Below are 18578 nucleotides of genomic sequence, written 5' to 3'. Positions count from 1 at the left end.
CAGCACCAGAACTTAGTAGGCACTTTACAGAGGGTAGCGAGTGTTGATGAAGGGTCAGGGCACCTGGGGCACCCACGGGGGCAGGGGAGCTGTGCCGTCCTGCCTGGTGCCTGCCTAAGGATCTCAAGGTCAGAAGGCCTAGGAGAGGTGTTGGGGGGCCTGAACATGAACTAATCTGAGAGGCCAAGTGGGGACTTGATGCAGGAGAGATTTGGAGGGAGACACCTGTGAAGAATGAAGGGGGCAGCCCCAGGCCCCTTGCAGGGTGCCTTACCTGGGAAAGCGGGGGAGGCAGGAGGCTGGCAGGAAGGGGCCGAGCGAGCTGTACCCCTGCTGCGCTCCATAGCTTCATCTTGCGCTGGGAGCAGCTGGGCCTTGGTTCTGATGCCTTGTGGGTCCAAAGGGCAGCAGCTGGCCTCCATCCATTGGACTATGGCAGCAGGGTGTGGGAGCAGAGCCTGGTCAGGTGGCCACATGGACAAGCTCAGTGCTGTCAGGGATGCCCCAGGAGGGAGGCCATGTGTGTCCCCAGAGCAGGTAGGTTGGTACCACTGTCCCCATGCTGTGTGGCTGAAAGGGGAGGGCAGGGGGTGGAAGGAAGGTGTAGCAGGGATGAGACCCTAGAGCTGCAGGGAAGGGGTGGTCTGGCCATGGTGGGGTTTGGAGGTGGCAGAAGTCTCAGGAGTAGGCAGCAGGGTGGTCAGCAGGGGTCTCACCCAGGAGAGACCAAGGACGAGTGGCTGAAGGGAGGAGCAGTGGGCTGGGGGGGGGGTCACATGAACTCGCCCCCCCCCCCACCACTGAACAACAGACGTGACTGGTGACTGTTGGGAGACTCGCTGACAGGCTGTGCGCCCTGGGGGTCTCAGGAGGGACTCTCAGGAATGTGCAGGGAGGGATGGAGTCAGCAGGTAGTGACCGATGGAGAAGGCCAGCATCCTTATCAGTTCCCCAAAGGAGAACTCTGTGAGCCTGGGCCTTGCAGCTGCCCCTGCTGTGGTTTCCTCTCCCGTGCCCCACAGTGGGGATCAGAGGTCCAGGCCTCCACTAAGGCCCTGCCCTCACACCTCTTCTTCAGAAGGAAAAGACCAGAGGGGGTACCCTCAGGACCCCCCTGCTACCACCAGGGCAAGTCCCCATCTCCTGAGCAGGTCAGGTGTCCCCTGGGCTCTCAGTCTGACCACCTGGGCCATATAGGACTGCATGCCACCCAGGACCTACTAGTGGGCTCCTGGCACCTTCTGATTCACCCCTGCATGGTGGCCCTCATAGGTGTCACTGTTGAGCCTCCCCAAACCCAGGAAAGCCCCCAGCACCACCACCCCCCACTCGAATGTGGAAGGAGGCCCAAGCAGTACATTTACCTCCCTTGAACCTGCTCCCTTCTGCCTTCTGCCAGGTACCCATGACCTGCCCTCAGCACAGCCACATGCCCCCTGACCTCTTGGGATCAGAGACTCACTGACCACTCTGATCCCAGGCCCTCAGAAGCCCTCTTCGTGCCCCTCTCGTCCTCCCCTCCCCCACCCCAGGCTTCAGAATAGCTGTCTGCACTCTGGTTGGGAAGCCCCAAGGCCATCTTCCAGCCCTGGAGCTGTTGCTGTCTGTCCAGCTCAGGTCCCTCTGCGGGTAATCAAGCTGCCAAAGTTGAGCTGACCTGCGGGAGGAGGGCAGGGGCTCAGAGGATGGCTGGTGGACCTTTGCCTGGCCCCAGGGCCCAGGGGTGTGGAGCTGTTGGGGCCCCAGCCCTGGCCGACTTGGCTAGAAACTCCTCTTTGTGGGAGGTCTCTGCGTGAATCACTCCTCAGGCACAGGCACAAATGCAGGAAATCGCCATTCTATTAAACTCTATTTTCTCCCACTGAGGGGAAAGTCTGTCACACGAAGGTCATTGTTCCCCGGGCTCCCGCTTTCCGGGTGGGCTTGGTCTGTGATGGGGCTTGTGCGTTCCTGGGGCTCCTGGCTGAGCTGTTTCCCTTCGAGACCCAGGGGCGCCTAGAGGTTGAGAATGTGCGGCCTTGGTCAAGCCACCAGCCCCAGGGTGACCTGGGCAGTCACACCCACAAGGCGGTGCACGTCTTGGGAGCCTGATTCTGTTCTGTGTTGGGGCCCCAGTGAGGTCACAGCTGGGGCTCAGCATGCCACTCACAGCTCTCTGCCTGCCTCTGGACCTTAGGGGTCTGTCCCACACCCCGCTCCACTCTCCTCTTCCCTCTCCAGGAGGGTCACCCCAACCGACTCTGAACCCCCTTCCAGACCTGGCGAGGGGACTCCCACCAGGTGTTGTCCTGCTGCCCCAGATCAGCTTGGCTCTGGCATGCATGGGCCCATCTGTCCTAGGGGGACCCTGCCATGGTTGGGGGACAAGGCTAGGTGGGGCAGGAAGTCCAGCCTATGCTGGGCTCTGGCAGCAATGGAGGGGGGCAGGCAGTCCAAACCAGTACTATGTTGTCAAAATACATACTTAATAGGACACTCAACAGTTAAAAATAAAAGATGGAGGTCCCACCAGTGTGGCTCACTGGTTGAGCATCAACCTATGAACCAGAAGGTCAATGTTCGATTCTGGTCAGGGCACATGCCAGGGTTGCAGGCTTGATCCCCAGTAGGGGGCATGCAGGAGGCAGCCAATTAATGACTCTCTCATCACTGATGTTTCTATCTCTCCCTCTCCCTTCGTCTCTCTGCAATTAATAAAAACATATTTAAAAAATTAAAAATATAAAGGTTGGAGAACTTTTAATCAAAGGAAAGCAGGGGTAGTCATTTTAATGAACAAGAAAATAGGTTTTTAAAATAATAGCGTCATGAAGGACAAAGAGGGACACAAATACTTTTGACAAGAATAGCAGATAAAAAATATAACACATATACAACTAAAAACATAGCCTCAGAAGACACAAAGCAACAAATGACAGCTGGCCCAACAACTGTAGTGGAAATGCTCCAGCTTCTCTCTCAGACCCCAACAGCTCAAGCATCCACAAGCAAAGATGTGCACAGTTTGGATGATGAAGCAACAAATAGAAAGATACACATTCTTTTCTAGTCCAAATGGGACATTCTCCAAATCAACACGTGTTAAGTCCCAAAAGAGGCCTCATAATGGCTTGAGATGCGAAGCAGCCACACTGGAAGTAAGCAGACAATGAAGCAATGCCTACAGAGTGCTGGAGTAAAGTGATTTCCAACCATGAATTCTATACCCAGCCCAGCCAGCATTCATGTATGAGGGTGGAGCAAAGATGTGCTCAGACAGACAAGGTGTTACAATGTATCTCTGCCTCCATAGACAGATGCACTCTGTCTCCAGAAGCTACTGCAGGATGTGCTCCATTAAAATGAGAGTGTGAGTCAAGGAAGAGAGAGGCCTGGCATGCGGACTCCCAGCATCTAACACAAGGGCCAGGGGGAAGGGAGATGTCAGCAGGACAACTGAGCCTGTGTGTGTCAGTCATACAGATTAGACAGTGTGACACAAGAGATGGCACCTCTGGGGTAGCTGAGGATGTGGCCTCCCCAGGAGTATCTGCTTTGACTCCTTCCTGACCTATGTTGGACTGAGAGAGGGCCCTGGTGGGTTTAGAAGCAGAAATGCAGAGCCCTGCCAGATGCCTGGACTATGGGAGTCTTGTATGTCCCTAGAGCGTCTGTGTCCCTGCCCACTGATGGCCCCAGAATGGCTCCTAGAAACTCTCAGGGAGGCCGAGGTCAGACCTCTCCTGAGGAGCTCAGCTGAGCAGTTTGTCAAAACAAGAGGGAATGTAGCTTGGGGGTACACACTGAATATGAAGAACCATCCAGGGGATGGTTCTCCATGTTAAGAAGAAGGACTTTGTTGGGAGTAACCCCCGCCCCCCCTCCTCCCTGTAGCTTCCAGGTACTAGAAATGTGCTGCTTCATGATCTGGCTCCTGTGCGTCTGCTTTCCTATTACTCTTTAAACTACAATATAGAAACATATCTTATAGATTCTTCTGCACGTGGGACGAATTTCACATTTAAGCATCTGAGAATCAGTGGTGCTCCTTCACCCTGGCAACTCCTCAGCAGGACCTGGTGGGAGGTAGGGTGGCATCACCACAGCAGCGAAACAATGCAGGGCAGCCTGCACGGGGCTCCTAGGGAGGTGATCTCGGACCCACTGGCATGAGGAAAGGGGAGCGGTTTCTCTCTGCAAATTGGCCCAGAAGTCCCCATTGTGAGGATCAGTGACCATTCACCTCCAAGGTCTGGGCCAAGCGCTGGGATGCTTAGCACACACCATGGAAGTGACTGGTGCTGGGCCTGTGCGGAGGAGGTGAGGTGGGTGCAGAGTGGATGTAGGAGAGGTGTCCCCACCTCAGCGTCCCAGCCCAGGAGGGCTCAGCTTTTCTGCACATATATGTACACACACATGCACACAGACCCAACTATGCACACACAGCTATCTGTGCACACACACATCCGTGTACACACATACCTATGAGCACACACATCCATGCACACACTCACCTGTGCGCACACACCTGTGCACACACACACCTGTGCACACACACGCACATGTCCTTTTCCCTCTCTCCCAGTATGTGCACCGGGACCTCGGCCACACCAAGGCTGGAGTGCTTCCTTGTGAGCAAGCACACTTTGTAGCACATTAAGTTCATTCAGACCCTGGTTGGTTTGCTCAATGGTTAGAGTGTTGGCCCCCAAACCAAGGGGTCAACCAGTGATGTGTCTCTCACATCGATGTTTCTCTCTCCCCGCACCCTGCTCCCTCCATCCCTTCCTTCCACTCTCTCTAAAAATCAGTGGAAAAAATATCAAGTGAGGATTAACAACAACAAAAAAGAAGTGTATTCTGCTTGGATTTCCTTCCACGTGGAATTTTCACCATCGCCATTGCTGTTTCCTCCAGTCCATGGGTCTGGAAGAAGCGGAGTGAGGGAGGCCACACTCTGCCTGACAGTCCAGCTGGGACATGGCCTCCAGCTCCCTGAGCACAGACTTGGGGCCACTCAGCCTTCAGGACCCTGTGAGTTGGAGCAGGAACCAGCCCAGAGCCTGGGACAGAAGAGGAAGCCTGAAAGCTGACCCCTGGCCCCTTGCAGGTCTGGGGTCCTCAGGAAGACCTGAGCTTGGAGCAGGAGGCAGGTCCACGGACACTCCATCTGTGTGGCTCAGGCCAGAGGTACCCAAGGGCCCCATTACTGAAACACAGAGCCCCATGAAGGGGCTGGTTTGGTTTCCTCCGTCTTTAAATGAGTCATGTCAGAAACTCCCTGACCAGTATCCTCACCTCTCTGGACCTGTGGAGGAAGCCAATGTCCACCTGCCCAGTTGCTGAGCATTGCCCAAGGGCCAACTGTGTGGCCAGACCGGTCTGTTCACCATCATCTGTCGATGGACAGGATGGACAGTGCTGCTGGTGCGAGTCTCAGTTCTGCATCTGTTTTCCATCCTTGGGGGTTACATGGGGTGGTGGAATTCTATCCTGAGCTGTCTAAGGCCCTGCCAGTCTGTTTTCCATAGGGGTGGCACCTTGCTGGTATACTATAGCACATAAGTCCTGCCACCTGCACTGCCAGGCCCTCGGCTTGCATTATTACAAAAATGTTACTTCCCCTGAACGTGAAGAAAGCGATGCTCTGTGGAGGTGCTTCCTGAGCAGCCCTGTGTGCTGCTGGGTCTGGCCGCCACTGTGCAAACTCTGAGCAGTCCTCACTTCCGCATGACCACAGGCAGGAGCACCCCGGGCCCCCTGGGCCTGGAGGAAGAAGCCTGCCTGTCCTGGCGGTTGGGTGGTGGTGGGGGGAGCTTCTGGGATTGATTCTCTGGTGGGTGGTCTTTCCAGCCACAAGGATGCCAGGGCAAGGCTGGGAAGCACAAGCTTCTACAGATAGGGCGAGATAACAGATAGTCTCCCATGACAACCCCTATGAACCATGCTTCCTGGTGCCCCCACCCTTGTGAAGTCCCCTCCCCTGGAATCTGGGGTGGCCCAGGACTTTGTGTGACTTGCAGAACACAGTGGAAATGACAGTGCTTGACTTCCCAGGCTGGGACCTAAGGCTGGCCTAGTGGCTGTGTGCTGGGGGAGCTGGCTGCCGTGGAAGAATCCACTGCTGAGACCGCCATGCTGTGGGGAAGCCCAAGCCAGCCACACTGGAGAGGCCACGCACAGTGACACGGCCAGCCAGCCTTGCTGCTCCAGCCATGAAACTGAGGCCCCAGGCCCAGGGGAAGAAGCCAAGCTGGACATGCATCCCGCGGAGCCTTCAGAAGATTCCAGCCCCAACTGCCCCTGATCCCAGCTGCAGAGAAACCCGGGAAAGCTGCCCAGCCAGGCCAGGGCCACCACCCAGGGACGGGAAAAGGCAATGAATGGTGCTGAGCCACGAAATTGTTTTCTTTAACATGGCAATAGACAATATAGGCGTACATTTCTTTCATTGTTTTGTTTTGTTTGTTAACCCTTACCCGAGGATATTTTTCCATTGCTTTTTTCAGAGAGAGAATGGGAAGGAGGGAGGTGGGGGGAGAGAGAAACATCGATGTGAGAGACACATCCATTGGTGGCCTCCGGCACACGCCCCAGCTGGGAAGAAGGAACCTGCAACCCAGGTATGTGCCCTTGACCTCGAATGGAACCCAGGGCCCTTTGGTCCCCTGTCGGAGGCTCTAACCACTGAGCCAAACCGGTCAGGGCTCTTTCTTTTTTTTTTTTTAAAGTTAGTTGAAAAAGTAGCACTTTAACTCATGGCATTTGGTTTATACACCGTGTTGATTTTGTTGTTCCTCAGTAGTTTTTTAAAAAGGGTTTTGTTTATTTTTAGAGAGAGAGGGAGGGAGAGAGAAACATGGCTTGGAGCCTGCAGCCCAGGCCTGGGCCCTGACTGGGACGCACACTGGCCACCTGGCCACCTTTCGGTGCAGGGGAGGCCGCCCACCAACCGAGCCACAGCAGCCAGACCGCGTCCGAGGAGATTTCGAGGCCACGTGGGCAGCCCCACCTGGGGCCATAGTTCAGGGCAGGTGAAGGGTTCGCTTCCCCCACCCACCACTTGAACCTGCCACTGGGAACGCGGTGGCCCCATCTGGAGGGGGTCCTTTGGGATCCACACCCAAGGAAGGAGGGGGCCCTTCCAAGGCCAGGGCGGGGTGTCGGCGGAGGGCGGCTTCCTGGGGGCGGGAGCAGCACCTGGCTCCCGAGGGGGAGGGACAACCCGGGGGCAGGGGGCCCCGCAGCTCCTCCCACGCGGGGCCCGCGGGCAGTCGGGCCCAGGCCAGCCCCACGCCCCAGGACCCCAGAGGGGAGGGCCTGGCTCTGCCTGCCCACGCGCGCTCATGCCGCCCGCGCGCAGCCCCAGCGGCCGCCCTTCCCCCGTCGCCGGCCCGCTCGGCGGCCGTGAGCGCCGACCTCTCCGTCCAGGGCCCGGTCTCTCGGTCCCCGGGGCCGCCCCCGCGCCCGGACGGCCCGCCCCATCCCCGCAGTCCCAGCGCGACGCCGTCCCTCCCCGGACCGCCCGGGTCCCGCAGCGCCGCCCCTCCAGCCCGGGGCCCGCGCCCCGCCCCCGACGCGCCCCCGCCCGCGCGCGGCCGCCCCCGACGCCACCTGCGCGCCCCGCCCGCCCCGCCCCGCCCCGCGCGCACTGCGCATGCCCCCGCGGCGTCACGCGCCCGCCCGCCCGCCCGCTGCAGCCCGGGGCGCGCCCTGCTGCGTCCGCCGCGGCCCCCGCGGCCCGCGCGCCATGGAGCGCATCGAGGGGGCGGCTGTGGGGCGCTGCGCAGCCTCGCCCTACCTGCGGCCGCTGACGCTGCGCTACCGCCAGGTGAGCCCGCCCGCCCGCCGCTTCCGCCCGCCCCGCGCCCGGAGCCCCGCCCCCGGCCCGGCGCTGCCCCGCCCACACCCCGGAGCCCCGCCCACCCCGGAGCCCCGCCCACACCCCGGCGCCCGCCCCGCGCCCGGGCTGCTCGCGCGGGTCTCGGTTCCAAGGCCGCCTGGGCGCCGGGGTCAGGGCGGGGCCCCGCAGGGACACCTCGGGGACCGCGCGCCCCTCCCAGGAGGCTCTGCCGGGCACCCGCCCTCGCTGCGGTGGGACTTACTGGGCTCGTCCGGAATCAGGGAGAGCTTCCCGGAGGAGGTGGTTTCCACATCGGGGGGTGGAGGCCGGGGGCAGGGGGCAGGAGGCAGGAGAGGGCGCTGGGTGAGCCCCGGAGAGCCCCTCGCGGTGGGCTCCCTCCCCGCGCGCCACCTCCGGGGGTCCACCTCCGGGGGCCCACCTCCAGCCCGGGAGGGCAGGACCGCGCGGCCTCCCAGGCAGTGGCTGCCTCGTAGGTTAACAAGAACTACTTGTGGGTTGAAAGAGGGCTGCTGCCCCCCTCTCCCCGTGTCCAGCCGTTGACCGCCTCCTGCTCAGCTCTCCACCACCCGCTCTGCCCAGTTTGGGTCCCCACCCTCCACTTGCCTGCTCCACCTGCGCGGGCGCTGCCTCCGGCTGGGGCTCCTGCAGGCCGTTTAGGTGAAGACTGCCCTCCTGCCCCTCTCAGCACAGTCGGAGTTTGGTGTCCCTGGACCTGCAGTGTCCTGCCTTTCCCGTCCTCTCCAGACCCCTTCTTCTCACTGACCCTGTGAAGCCTCCTGGGGCCCAGCCTGAGAGAGGCCCCTGCACCCCCACTCTCCCAGTCACTGGGGCCCTGTGGGCACCAGGATGGATCCATGTTGGCAGCAAGGGCCTGGGGCAGGAGCGTGGGTCAGTTAACAGACAGAGTGTGGGAACACAGAGGTCGCTGCCCTCCTCCCTGACATTGGCCTGACTGTGGCTGCACAGCCCCCAAGGGCTGGGACTCTGGGTGGCAGCGGGCACAGGGCAGCCCAGGTATACACCTGCTGGGCTGTGGCTGCAGCCCTCTCTCCCCACCTCCTGTGAAGGGTGGCAGCCTTGGTAGGTGCCTGCCAGGACGTTCCCACTGATGGGTGCTGGTGACCAGAGCTGAGCCGTGAGGCAGCAGGCTGTGGTGGGCACAAGCTGAGGGGCCAGGGACATTGGGTTGGGCAGTGCATGCCACCCAGAGTATCTATAGCCTTTGATCATTAGCCACCCTGGTCAGCAGAGATCTGATGGACAGACAGGTGGGCCAGAGACAGGGCACCCCCATGGCTCTGAGGGGGAGAGGACTGTGTCCGCTCCAGTCCTATCCCTCCCTCCCAGGCCCCTGAAGATGAGCCAGGTCTGGGGCCCGCCAGCTGGCCAGGGCCTGTGGGAGGGGCCTTGGAGACCGTCTCCTCCACCCGTCTTGGCTGGACCTAAAGTTCTGAGAGATGTTTTGATCTTGAGCCAAGGGGTCCCTGAGACCTGCACAGGTGATACAAACCCTGAGGGAGCCAGTGGGCGCAGCAGGCACATGGCACACCGGAGGCAGGCCTTGCTTGGAGCCCGGCCTGGGTGGGTGGCTGGCCCTGGGTGGCCGGATAGCAGGCAGGCCCGGGCTTGCTTCTGGGGCAGTGCCTGAGAACAGCCTCCCAGGCAGCCCAGCCTGTGTGCCATAGGGCATCGTCCTCTTTGCCCCTTGGAAACCAAGGCTGCCACCACCCTTCCGGGACACCTCTGCCTCCAGGCCAAGCTCAGACCCATTTTCCCAGCTCTGCTGGGACCAGCATGTGGGCCTCTGTCTGTGAGGCCTCTTGCCTGGAGCGCTCATTCCTCACTTCTGTGGGCCTGGTGTGTGATCCACCAGGAATTTCTCTCAAACCCTGTCCCTTAGCCGTCCCTCTCCTGCCTCCCTGGCCGCACTTTCTGTGTTTCTGGTGCTCAGGCCCATGTCCATTTCGTGGCTTCGACAGACCCCAAGGGTGGTGCCAGCGGTTCGCCAGGGCCTCTGGGTTGACCCAGTGACCGAGGGGCTGGTGATGGGCAGCCACAGAGCAGGGCCCCAAGGTCGCGGGTCCAGCGCCACCCACAGAGACCCCTTGGGGAGGGTGCTGGGCCAGGTGGAATGGCCCATTTCGCCTAGTGGTGTCCACCTGGCAGGATTCTGGGCATCTCCTCCGCCTGCTAGAACCCCATAATTGTCTATTCTGCCTGCCCCCAGCAGGCTCAGCTCAGATCCTGCCCCACACTGCCTCCTGCATATACTGAGCGCTTCCCAGAGTCTTGGCAGCCAGTTGGGGCAGGGTGCCCAGGGCCGGGGAACGACCACAGGATGCATGAGTTAACCTGGGACCCAAACTGGGCCGGGAGAGGGGTTGTCCCACTATCCAGTCACCGTCATTGAATCCCCATGTTTTTTGAATGATCCCCCACCCTGCTCGGGTGCCACCCCACCCCAGCTGCTCCTGGGGCTGGTTCTCCCTCAGGAGGCTGATCTACCCTCCTGCCCTCCCACTTCTCACCTCCCTTTGTCCAGTGGCCTGAGGAAACCGGGTCTCTGTGCTTACCCCTTGGGTCCCTCCCTGCCCTGATGGGGAGGGTATGACATGCTTGCGCCCCCCCCCCCCCCCCCCCCGCCACCACGGTCCTCCCTCCACTCGGTGACGGCATACATCTCTGCAGCTCTGCAGCGCCTTGTGCTTAACCTGTGCCGGATGTGCTCATGCTGTGCCTGGGGTGCCTTCCTTCCTTTGCCCTGGTTTTCTGTTTTACCTGCAGAACCCCAGGCTGTCCTAGACCTTTCTTCCCCGCCCAGCCGCTCCCCTTCCTCACCTGCGGGAGCTCCCGGCTCCAGCAGGCCCAGGCTGGGAGGGGGCCTCCGTGGCCGGAGCTGGTGCTGCAGGTCTGTCTGGCCTCCTCAGCTCCCCAGAACACCTCCCCCCATGCGGGCAGCCCTCTGCTACCCTGACCGCTGCCCCGCCTCTTTCAGAATGGCATCCAGAAGTCCTGGGACTTCATGAAGACACATGACAGGTGAGGTCCCAGTCGGGGCCCCTCCCATGCCCACGGGGACCCTGCCTCTGCATCTGTGTTTCCCCCACAAACATCCCCACTCTCCTGTTCCCTTCACTGAGGGTCGCCCCAAGGCCTGGTGGCTGAGCTGGGTCCCCGGTGGGACCTGAGAGAGGCTGTCTGGGTGCCCTTGCCCCTGAGCAGTGGGATATGGGCTAGATAGCGACGTGGCTTCAGGAGTGTGCTCAGCAGGCAGCTGGCCCACGGGGACCACATGTCCTGTCAGTCACCCAGCCCCCAACTTCCAAACATGTCTTCCCCACCCCACTGCCCTGTCCTGCCAGCTGGGTCCTAGCCTGACTGTGTGACCCGGGCAAGCTCTGGCTCCGCCTGGGCCTCACTCCCCATCTGACCAAGGGACCTAGTTTCCCCAGGCTGCTGGGGAGAGGAGGTGGGCTGGGAGTGGGGTCCAGGGCGGCCAGGGGAGGGGGTTGCTTCTGCACTGAGCTTGGCCCACCCCCGCCCCACAGTGTGACCATTCTCCTGTTCAACTCTTACCAGAGGAGCCTGGTGTTGGTGAAACAGTTCCGGCCAGGTGAGGCCCCCAGAGGGGGTGTGGGGAGGGCAGATCTGGAGGTTGCCTTCAGGCCCCTGTGGTCCTAGGGTCAGAATGCAGATGTCGGGAGGAGCTCCAGGGGAAACTGAGGCCTGGTGAGGGGGTCTGGTCTACAAGGAGGTGGCTGCCACATGGCTGTGACTGTAGTCTGCCCTCCCCCCAACCAGCTGTGTATGTGGGCGAGGTGGAACGCCGCTTCCCAGGTTCCCTGGCAGCTGTGGACCAAGATGGGCCACGGGTGCTGCCGGTGGCACTGCCGGGCTCAGCAGGGGTGACGTATGAGCTGTGCGCCGGCCTTGTGGACCAGCCCGGACTGTCACTGGAGGAAGTGGCCTGCAAGGAGGCTTGGGAGGAGTGTGGCTACCACCTGACCCCGTCCGACTTGCGCCGGGTGGCCACCTACAAGTGAGTGGGGCTGGGCCTGTGGACCTGCAAGGCCAGGGAGGGGCCCCCTGCTTCAGCGCTTCCCAGGGGATGGGACAGGCTGCCTCTAGGCAATGAGCGCCCCGTCCCCAGGGGTGTGCAAGTGAGGCAATGCCTCCTTGTTTTCATCGTGGGGTTGGGGGATAGTTGGATGGAATGCACCCAGATCGTGACCCAGACCGGAACCTGGGGCTCTTGGAGCTGGTTCTGGGGCATGCTGCGCCCTTGCCCCTACCCTGCAGCCCCCACCCTGTGGCCCCTAGCCTTGTGGGGCTGGCTCGGTGGCAGCTGCTGCTGACAGATGTCTCTACTTCCTGTGGGATTAAGCACCAGGCTCTGGGTGTGGGGGTGAGTCATAGATCTGCTCGGACAGTGGCTCAGGAATGAGGGGATGGCTGTGTCCTGGGCGGGGAGGGGCCCCAGCACTCCTGGGGGGGGGGAGAGGTGTGGCCTGGACGATGAACTTCAGGGCCTGCCGGCCCCACCTGGGCCCAGGCGCCCCCCCCACTCCCCATGAGGCCTACTGCTGGGGCTTCCTTTCTAGGATAGGATGTTGGGGTAAAGCCCACCCCCTGCCCTGGGCGCACTGCCCTCAGGGATGTCTGGGGCAGGAGGAGGGCCTCGCAGTGTCCTGACTACACTGAGCTCCGGGCCTTCTCCAGAGGACAGGGCCGGCACCCCTAGGAGGAAGGCCTGGGGGCTCTGACTCCTCTCAGTCCAGTGCAGGGGCCGTGCAGTGTTGGGCTGGGTCCCCCCTGCTGCAACAGCCCCCAGGGCCTCACCGGGGCCCCCCAGCCTACAGTTTTGTGGGTGGAGGTTTATCTCCAGTCCCAGGAAGGAGGTGAGCCTCGGGATCCTCCATGTTAAACAGGATTGAGGATTTCCACACCATAGTGTTGGCTATCTTAGTGTGAGGGGCCTCAGTGTTCCGCAGGTGTCCTCCGTGTGGCCGGCCAATGGCTACTTGTCCCCTGAGCCTGCTGGGGATGGGGAGACTCCAAGGGGCCTGCCCTGGGGTAAGGGTTGCGCCAGGGGTGGGCAAAGAGGAAGGCAGGTGGGAGGTGCCCTGGAGGGGTTGCCCCCACCTGGGATGTGAGCCTGGTGGGGGGTCCTGGCAGAGGGGCTGCATGGCAGAGGCTCTGGGCAAGTGGACCAGCAGCCTGGCTGCAGTGGCTCCACATGCAGGGCCTCTGGGCTGCCGCCTGATCCTGAGGGTGCTGGGGAGCCAAGGAGGGTTGTGGACAGTGAGCAGCCTGCTCAGACTTGTGTGATGGAGTCGAGGGTTGGCTGTGGTGAGACAGGACCGGAGGGGGGCTGGAGTGGAGATCAGGGCAGTTGTCCCTGTGGGGTTCACGAGGGCTGGACAGACAGCAGAGCTCATGCTGCCCTGTAGCAGGGCCCCGGCTTCCTCTCCATCACCCCAGAGGTGAGCCAGGCCACTCACCTGCCAGTCCCAGGTGACGAGGCCCAGGCACCCTTCTGAGATTAGCCAGCCACGGAAACGATTGAGTGAGGAGGGGAGGCAGTGCCCTGCCTGGCCGGGCATATTCAGAGGCCACGCCTGTCTCCTTCACGAGCCGGAGGAAACCGACTGGAAACCCCACAGACGGGCTTCCATCAAAGGCAGCCGTGCCGCCGGCGGAAACGGCCCATCAGGAAGGGTCTGAGGGAGATAAGGGGATGGAGGGCAGAGGAAGCAGCTGGGTGAGGTCAGTCCGAGTGGGGCCTCTCCTGGGGTGGGGAGTGGAAGCCCCTCAGCCCTTTTCTTTGCCCTGTGTGTTGGGCGCGTCTCCAAGGGCAGCCGCAGCTAACCTGGGCTCACCCGGGGTCTCCCCTGTTCCCGAGGCCCCTCCCCAGACTCCCCTTGGTTCCCTTCTCCCCCTGCAAACCACGCTTGGGCCTTCCTGTGCTGGAATCCGGACTGACCTGTCCCTCACCCATTTCTCACAGCCAGCGGTCACCATGGCTGCCCTCCACCAACCAGTTGGGGCCACTGCTCTCTGCCTGGGTGCTTGTCTCCCTCCTAGAGGCCAGTGGCCCCCTTCTGGCCAACACTCACTGAGAAGGGGACTCTCATGTTCCTCTCCAGCCTGGGACCCATGGGTTTGGGCTTGGGGACCTTGCTGCCACCCCCCCCCCCACGAGCCCAGCCTCTCACCTGGCTGCCTTGGCACCTGCTGTCCCCAGCTTGTGTCCTGCAGGTGACGGCTTGGGGAGCTCTCCCAGGCCCATGCCTTGCCCACAACCAGCCTAGATCCCTGGGTGCAGGCGGGGGGCCCAGCACACACCTCAGCAGCCTGGGGGTGGGGACTGCGGGGTAGGTGCACAGTGGGGAAGGAGGCCCTGCCTAAGGGCCCAGCCTGCACAGGAGCAGGGAGGTGCTGTGCTCCAGACAGCCTGCCAGAGGCTGAGCAGTGCAGCCCCCACGGCCTCACATCTGCATCAGCCCCCCAGGGTCTCGCAGTCGTGGTCAGGGTGGTGGCTGGGTCTGCTGTGTACCCTGGGGCTCAGGTCCTCTTCCCAGCTTACTGCTGTGGCTGTGTGACTGAGACCTTGTGTCCTGGCCGGCCGTTGGTCGGGACCATGGTCAGCTCCTCCAGGCTGCACAGGTCCTGGCCATGTGGCCCCGCACAGCTTGGCGGCTTGCTCTGTCTTGAAGAGCAGTATGTCCACGGGTGGGGGGCCTCCTGGAGTGCCCACCCGAGGGCTGGAAGGTGGGGAGTGGGAAGGGCCGGCGGGGCCTGCATGGTGGCTCAGCAGACAATGTCTCAACCTGCAGGGCTGGCGTGGGACTGACCGGCTCCAGCCAGACCATGTTCTATGCAGAGGTGACAGATGCCCAGCGGGGTGGCCCGGGCGGTGGCCTGGCTGAGGAGGGTGAGCTCATTGAGGTTGTGCACCTGCCCCTGGGTGGCGCCCAGGCCTTCATGGACAACCCGGATGTCCCCAAGACCCTCGGCGTCATCTTTGGTATCTCCTGGTTCCTCAGCTCTGTGGTCCCCAGCCTGGGTCCCCAGTGATACCCCAGAGGGCTTGGACAGAGGCTGGGCCTGGCCCCTCACCCTGCAGACCCAATAAAGGCTCGTGTGGCTCCAGCTTGTGTCCACTGGCTCCGAGCTGTAACCAGGGTGGGTCGGGGAAGCCCGAGATGGCTGGCTGTCCCGAGCGTCCCTCAGCTCCACGCAGCAGCAGCCTTGGCTGTGACTGTTGCTGTGCCAAGGGCAGGACAGGAGGGGGTGGGCCACAGAATGAGCTGGGACCTTGGCACGCGTGTGTGTGTGCGTGTGTGTGTGTGTGTGGCTGAGCCGGCCTCAGTCAGGAGGAGGGGGGACTGAACTGTGGGTCCTGCATTTGGGAGGACATGCTCCTTGCTCCTGGGGAAGTGAGGCCACCCACCCACGTGGCCTGGGTGGCCCCCTCCGCCTGCCGGCCTGTGCGTGCCCGTTGGGAGGGTCAGGCTGCAGGAACTGCCCTCTGCCTCAAGCACTCGGGGTCACAGGACAGCTCGCTGCCCGTTCATCCAGGCACCCAGGAAGGCTCCATCTATCACGGGTGGGCTGGCGCCCACTGTAGGGAGTGTGTGCTGGTCACCATAGTCACAGGCATCAGCTGGGGATGGGGGCCCAACCTGATACTTTCTGAGGGGAATGACCTGGTCTGGCCCTTCCCCAGAGCCCCCCAAGCCCTCTGGTCAGCTCCTTGGGTGTTGTGTTAGGGGACAGGTCGGGGCAGCCTGGATCATAGATCCCTGACCCTGGGGAAGGTAAGGTATCCGGGGGATGCTGTCCCCACAGGTAGGTGGGGACTGGGGAGCTGGAGTGGCCAGGAGCTTTCCTGTGGACCTGGGGCTGGGCCCTGGGCCGCGGCTGCAGGAGACATGGGGGCAGGCCACACTGCCTCTGGCTCCTACTGGGGCCCCATTGTTGGGTGGGGGTTCCTCATGAGGGCCAAGGCCCACCCTTCCCCAGGCTGACCCCAGGCAGGCAGGTGTTTTGTGAGCATGCGTGGAGGGCACCCAGGTCCTTCCCTCCCTGTGGGCCTGGGTAGTTCTGTGTCTGAGCCCAGCAGAGCAGCACAGCCTGGGACCTGGCATTCAGGGCTATCTCGAGGAGGCTGTACCCAAATGACCCACCCAAGCAGCACCACCTGTATGCAAATGCCGCTGTGACCAGGTGGGGCCTCCTGGGAGCCAAGCCAGTGAGTGCCATGCTGCTAGGGAGGGGCCCTTGGGCTTATGGTGTGTGTCCAAGGGGCCAGCGGGGCTGGGCTGCCATGGGGTCCTGAGTACTGCAGCTCCACCCTGCCCCAAGGAGACCCCAGTGGGCTGCCCGGGGCCCCGCTCCTCTGAAGACTATCTCAGGGCAGGAGTTCTGTCCAGCCTAGAGCTGGCCCACCCTGCCTGCCCCCCTTACTGCTTGCCTGATGCCCACCCCTAGTGCTCACTGGCTTCCTGGGCTGCCTGCCGCACTGTCCTGGAGGAGTGTCTAGCAGGGCCTGGGGGCTCGGTGTGCCCTGGGGCATGTGTAGGCTCCGGGCTGGCAGGGCAGGGGTGGAGGGCAGGGTCCCTGGACTTGGGTGCAATCCAGCCTCCTCACTCTGCACCCTGGGGGGCAGGTCAGCAGGCACCGCTGCAGAGCCTAATGGAACTGGCATCGATTTCCCGGCACTGGGGGGGGGGGGCTGTAACCGGAAACTCCCCTCCCTGGCCTCTATATTTAGCACCACAGACTGGGCGGAAGCACAGCTCACTCCTGAGCCCAGCAGGCTCTGTCCAAACCCCGGGCAGCCTGCACCCTAGCCTGGCCCTGAAGCCCCATGGCCAGGCTGAGTGACTCCCAAACCCACCGAGCCGTGTCCAGCACAAGCTGAGCAGTCACCTCAGAGCACACCCAGGAGAGCCCCTGGGGCTGGGGGCTCAGAGTGGGAGTCCTCATGCTAGGGGCCCCATGGAACTGGGATCTGAGGGGTGCTGTGGCTCAGTGGACCCCAGAACAATGATGGGGGCCTTCCTGGAAGAGGCAGGGCAGCTTCGCCCTGCGAAGGTAGAGGCAGGAGCCCTGACTCCCACTGGATCTCCAGCCTTCTGGGCCAAGGCTGTAGAAATCCTTGTAGGAGCACCTCGGAGGGAGGGGTCCCTGTTTCCTAGCAGCCTCCAGTACCCATTCCTCCCCCGAAGAGGCCACTGTCCTGACTTGAACCTTTCTTGGGCACCATTGGGTCCAGGATGTGGCTCCTAGGGGGCAGGAGAAGAAAGGGGACAGTGAGCAGGAGGAGGCTTCTGTGTCCTGCAGGATGGCACCCGGGGCAGGGAGGCAGAAAGCCTGCCCCGCAGACAGGTGTCCTGGGTCTGCTGACCCCAGTACTGCCCTGATGCTTACCCAGCTGCCCTGGCCAAGGGGACCTCGGTCCCACTCCCAAAGGGTCTGGAGGGAGGCAGACAGGCCAGGTCACGTCTCCCTAGCTTTGCAGGGCAGGCAGGGGCTCCCTGTGCTCCCGAGGCAGGGTAGGCCCCAGGGAGGCTGCGTCTCCTGACAGGTTGAGCTTGGATCTTGGGATGCAGTGAGCGTCCATCGCTGGTGCCTCCCAGCAGAGAAAGAGCCTTGGCTGAGACACGGGCTTCTGGATGGGGTCACAGCCTAGGCCGTCCTTTCCTCCCCCAGCTGGCCTGGAGCAGAAAGCTCTGGAGGGGCGTGAGGGAGGGGCCCACAGGGGACTGGAATTCTTCGGTCCTCAGTCCCTCCACCTCCAGGCCCCACCGGGCCACTGGCCCCTCTCACTTGCACTGTGGCAGTGGCTACCTATGGCCTCACCCCTGCTGCCCCTCCCCCGCAGCCAGGGATCTTTCTGAAAATATAAGTCACCACATGGAGCCCAACCCAGCTCAGCTGCTTTCTGTGACTTCCCGTTGGTCTTAGCAGGAAGACTGTAGTCGGGGAGGCCTAGCTCAGCCTGGTGCCCCCCACCCCCAGCCTCACCTATGCCCCTTACCCCCTCTCCCTTGGCCATTGTCTCTCTCTCACAGGCCCTCACTGGGGTCAGGCTCCCTTGGCCCCAGGGCCTTTGCATGTGCCATCACAGCTGCTCACCTGGATGACCCTTGTCTGTCCTCTGTCTTCTCAGCCCCTCCCTGGGTTGCCACCTTCCTCACCCTTGCAGTTTGTCACTACATTATTGGTGTAAGTCCTCTGTCTACCCCTGACCGGGAGCCTCTGAGGGTGAGCAGGGACTGTCTGCCTCGTTCAGTGCTTGGCTGAGTGTGGGACAGAGGTGCCCAGGGCCTCCATGGATAGTGGGGCAGTGGGCATGGGCAAGGACAGCCAGGGATGGAGTCCTGGACCCCTGGAACTGGGGGGGCTCCTCTTCCCTCCTGGGGCCTAGAGTGCCTGCTCCAGGCCAGAGTAAAGGTAGGACCTCCACAGTGAACCCCCGGCCCCTACAGGGAGGAAGGGGTGCTCCTAACACAGCTTGCAGGCCCTTATTTGGTGGGGTCTCTGTGTGGAGGTACCTGGCTTGTGTCCCGCCCCCTCCCAGCCTACAGAGGGGCTCAGGTAGGGATGACCACTTGGAATGAGCAGAGTCAGGCCCATGCCTTCAGGGGCCCCCAGCTGCTCCTGAGGCCTGGATCCAGGAGAGGGCTGCTCAACAGGGGTGGGGCAGTGAAACTAGGGGAGGGGGTGG

General features: G+C 62.2%; 1 protein-coding gene across 1 annotated transcript; it reads left to right on the top strand.

Annotated features, from left to right (window-relative positions):
* The first annotated feature begins 7629 nt into the window (after nucleotides 1-7629).
* Nucleotides 7630-14995, top strand: NUDT14 (nudix hydrolase 14). The gene is made up of 5 exons (XM_081140112.1): nucleotides 7630-7810; nucleotides 10839-10882; nucleotides 11392-11456; nucleotides 11645-11882; nucleotides 14680-14995. The coding sequence occupies exons 1-5, from the start codon at nucleotides 7637-7639 to the stop codon at nucleotides 14918-14920; spliced, it is 762 nt and encodes a 253-aa protein (XP_080996238.1). The 5' UTR covers nucleotides 7630-7636; the 3' UTR covers nucleotides 14921-14995.
* The last annotated feature ends 3583 nt before the right edge of the window (nucleotides 14996-18578 follow it).

Source organism: Miniopterus schreibersii (genome assembly GCF_964146895.1).
Source record: "Miniopterus schreibersii genome assembly, chromosome: 1".
Lineage (NCBI taxonomy): Eukaryota > Metazoa > Chordata > Mammalia > Chiroptera > Miniopteridae > Miniopterus > Miniopterus schreibersii.
The sequence above is the reverse complement of the archived record's forward strand: the minus strand, read 5'-3'. Positions and strand labels throughout refer to the sequence as shown.

What these genes read in the sequence shown, in the direction of transcription:
- NUDT14 (XM_081140112.1), top strand. Translation starts at nt 7,637, where the DNA reads ATGCCCCCGCGGCGTCACGCGCCCGCCCGCCCGCCCGCTGCAGCCCGG. An exon ending in TGACGCTGCGCTACCGCCAG is followed by an intron (nt 7,811 to 10,838) that starts GTGAGCCCGCCC and finishes CGCCTCTTTCAG; the next exon opens with AATGGCATCCAGAAGTCCTG. An exon ending in CGCCGGGTGGCCACCTACAA is followed by an intron (nt 11,883 to 14,679) that starts GTGAGTGGGGCT and finishes CTCAACCTGCAG; the next exon opens with GGCTGGCGTGGGACTGACCG.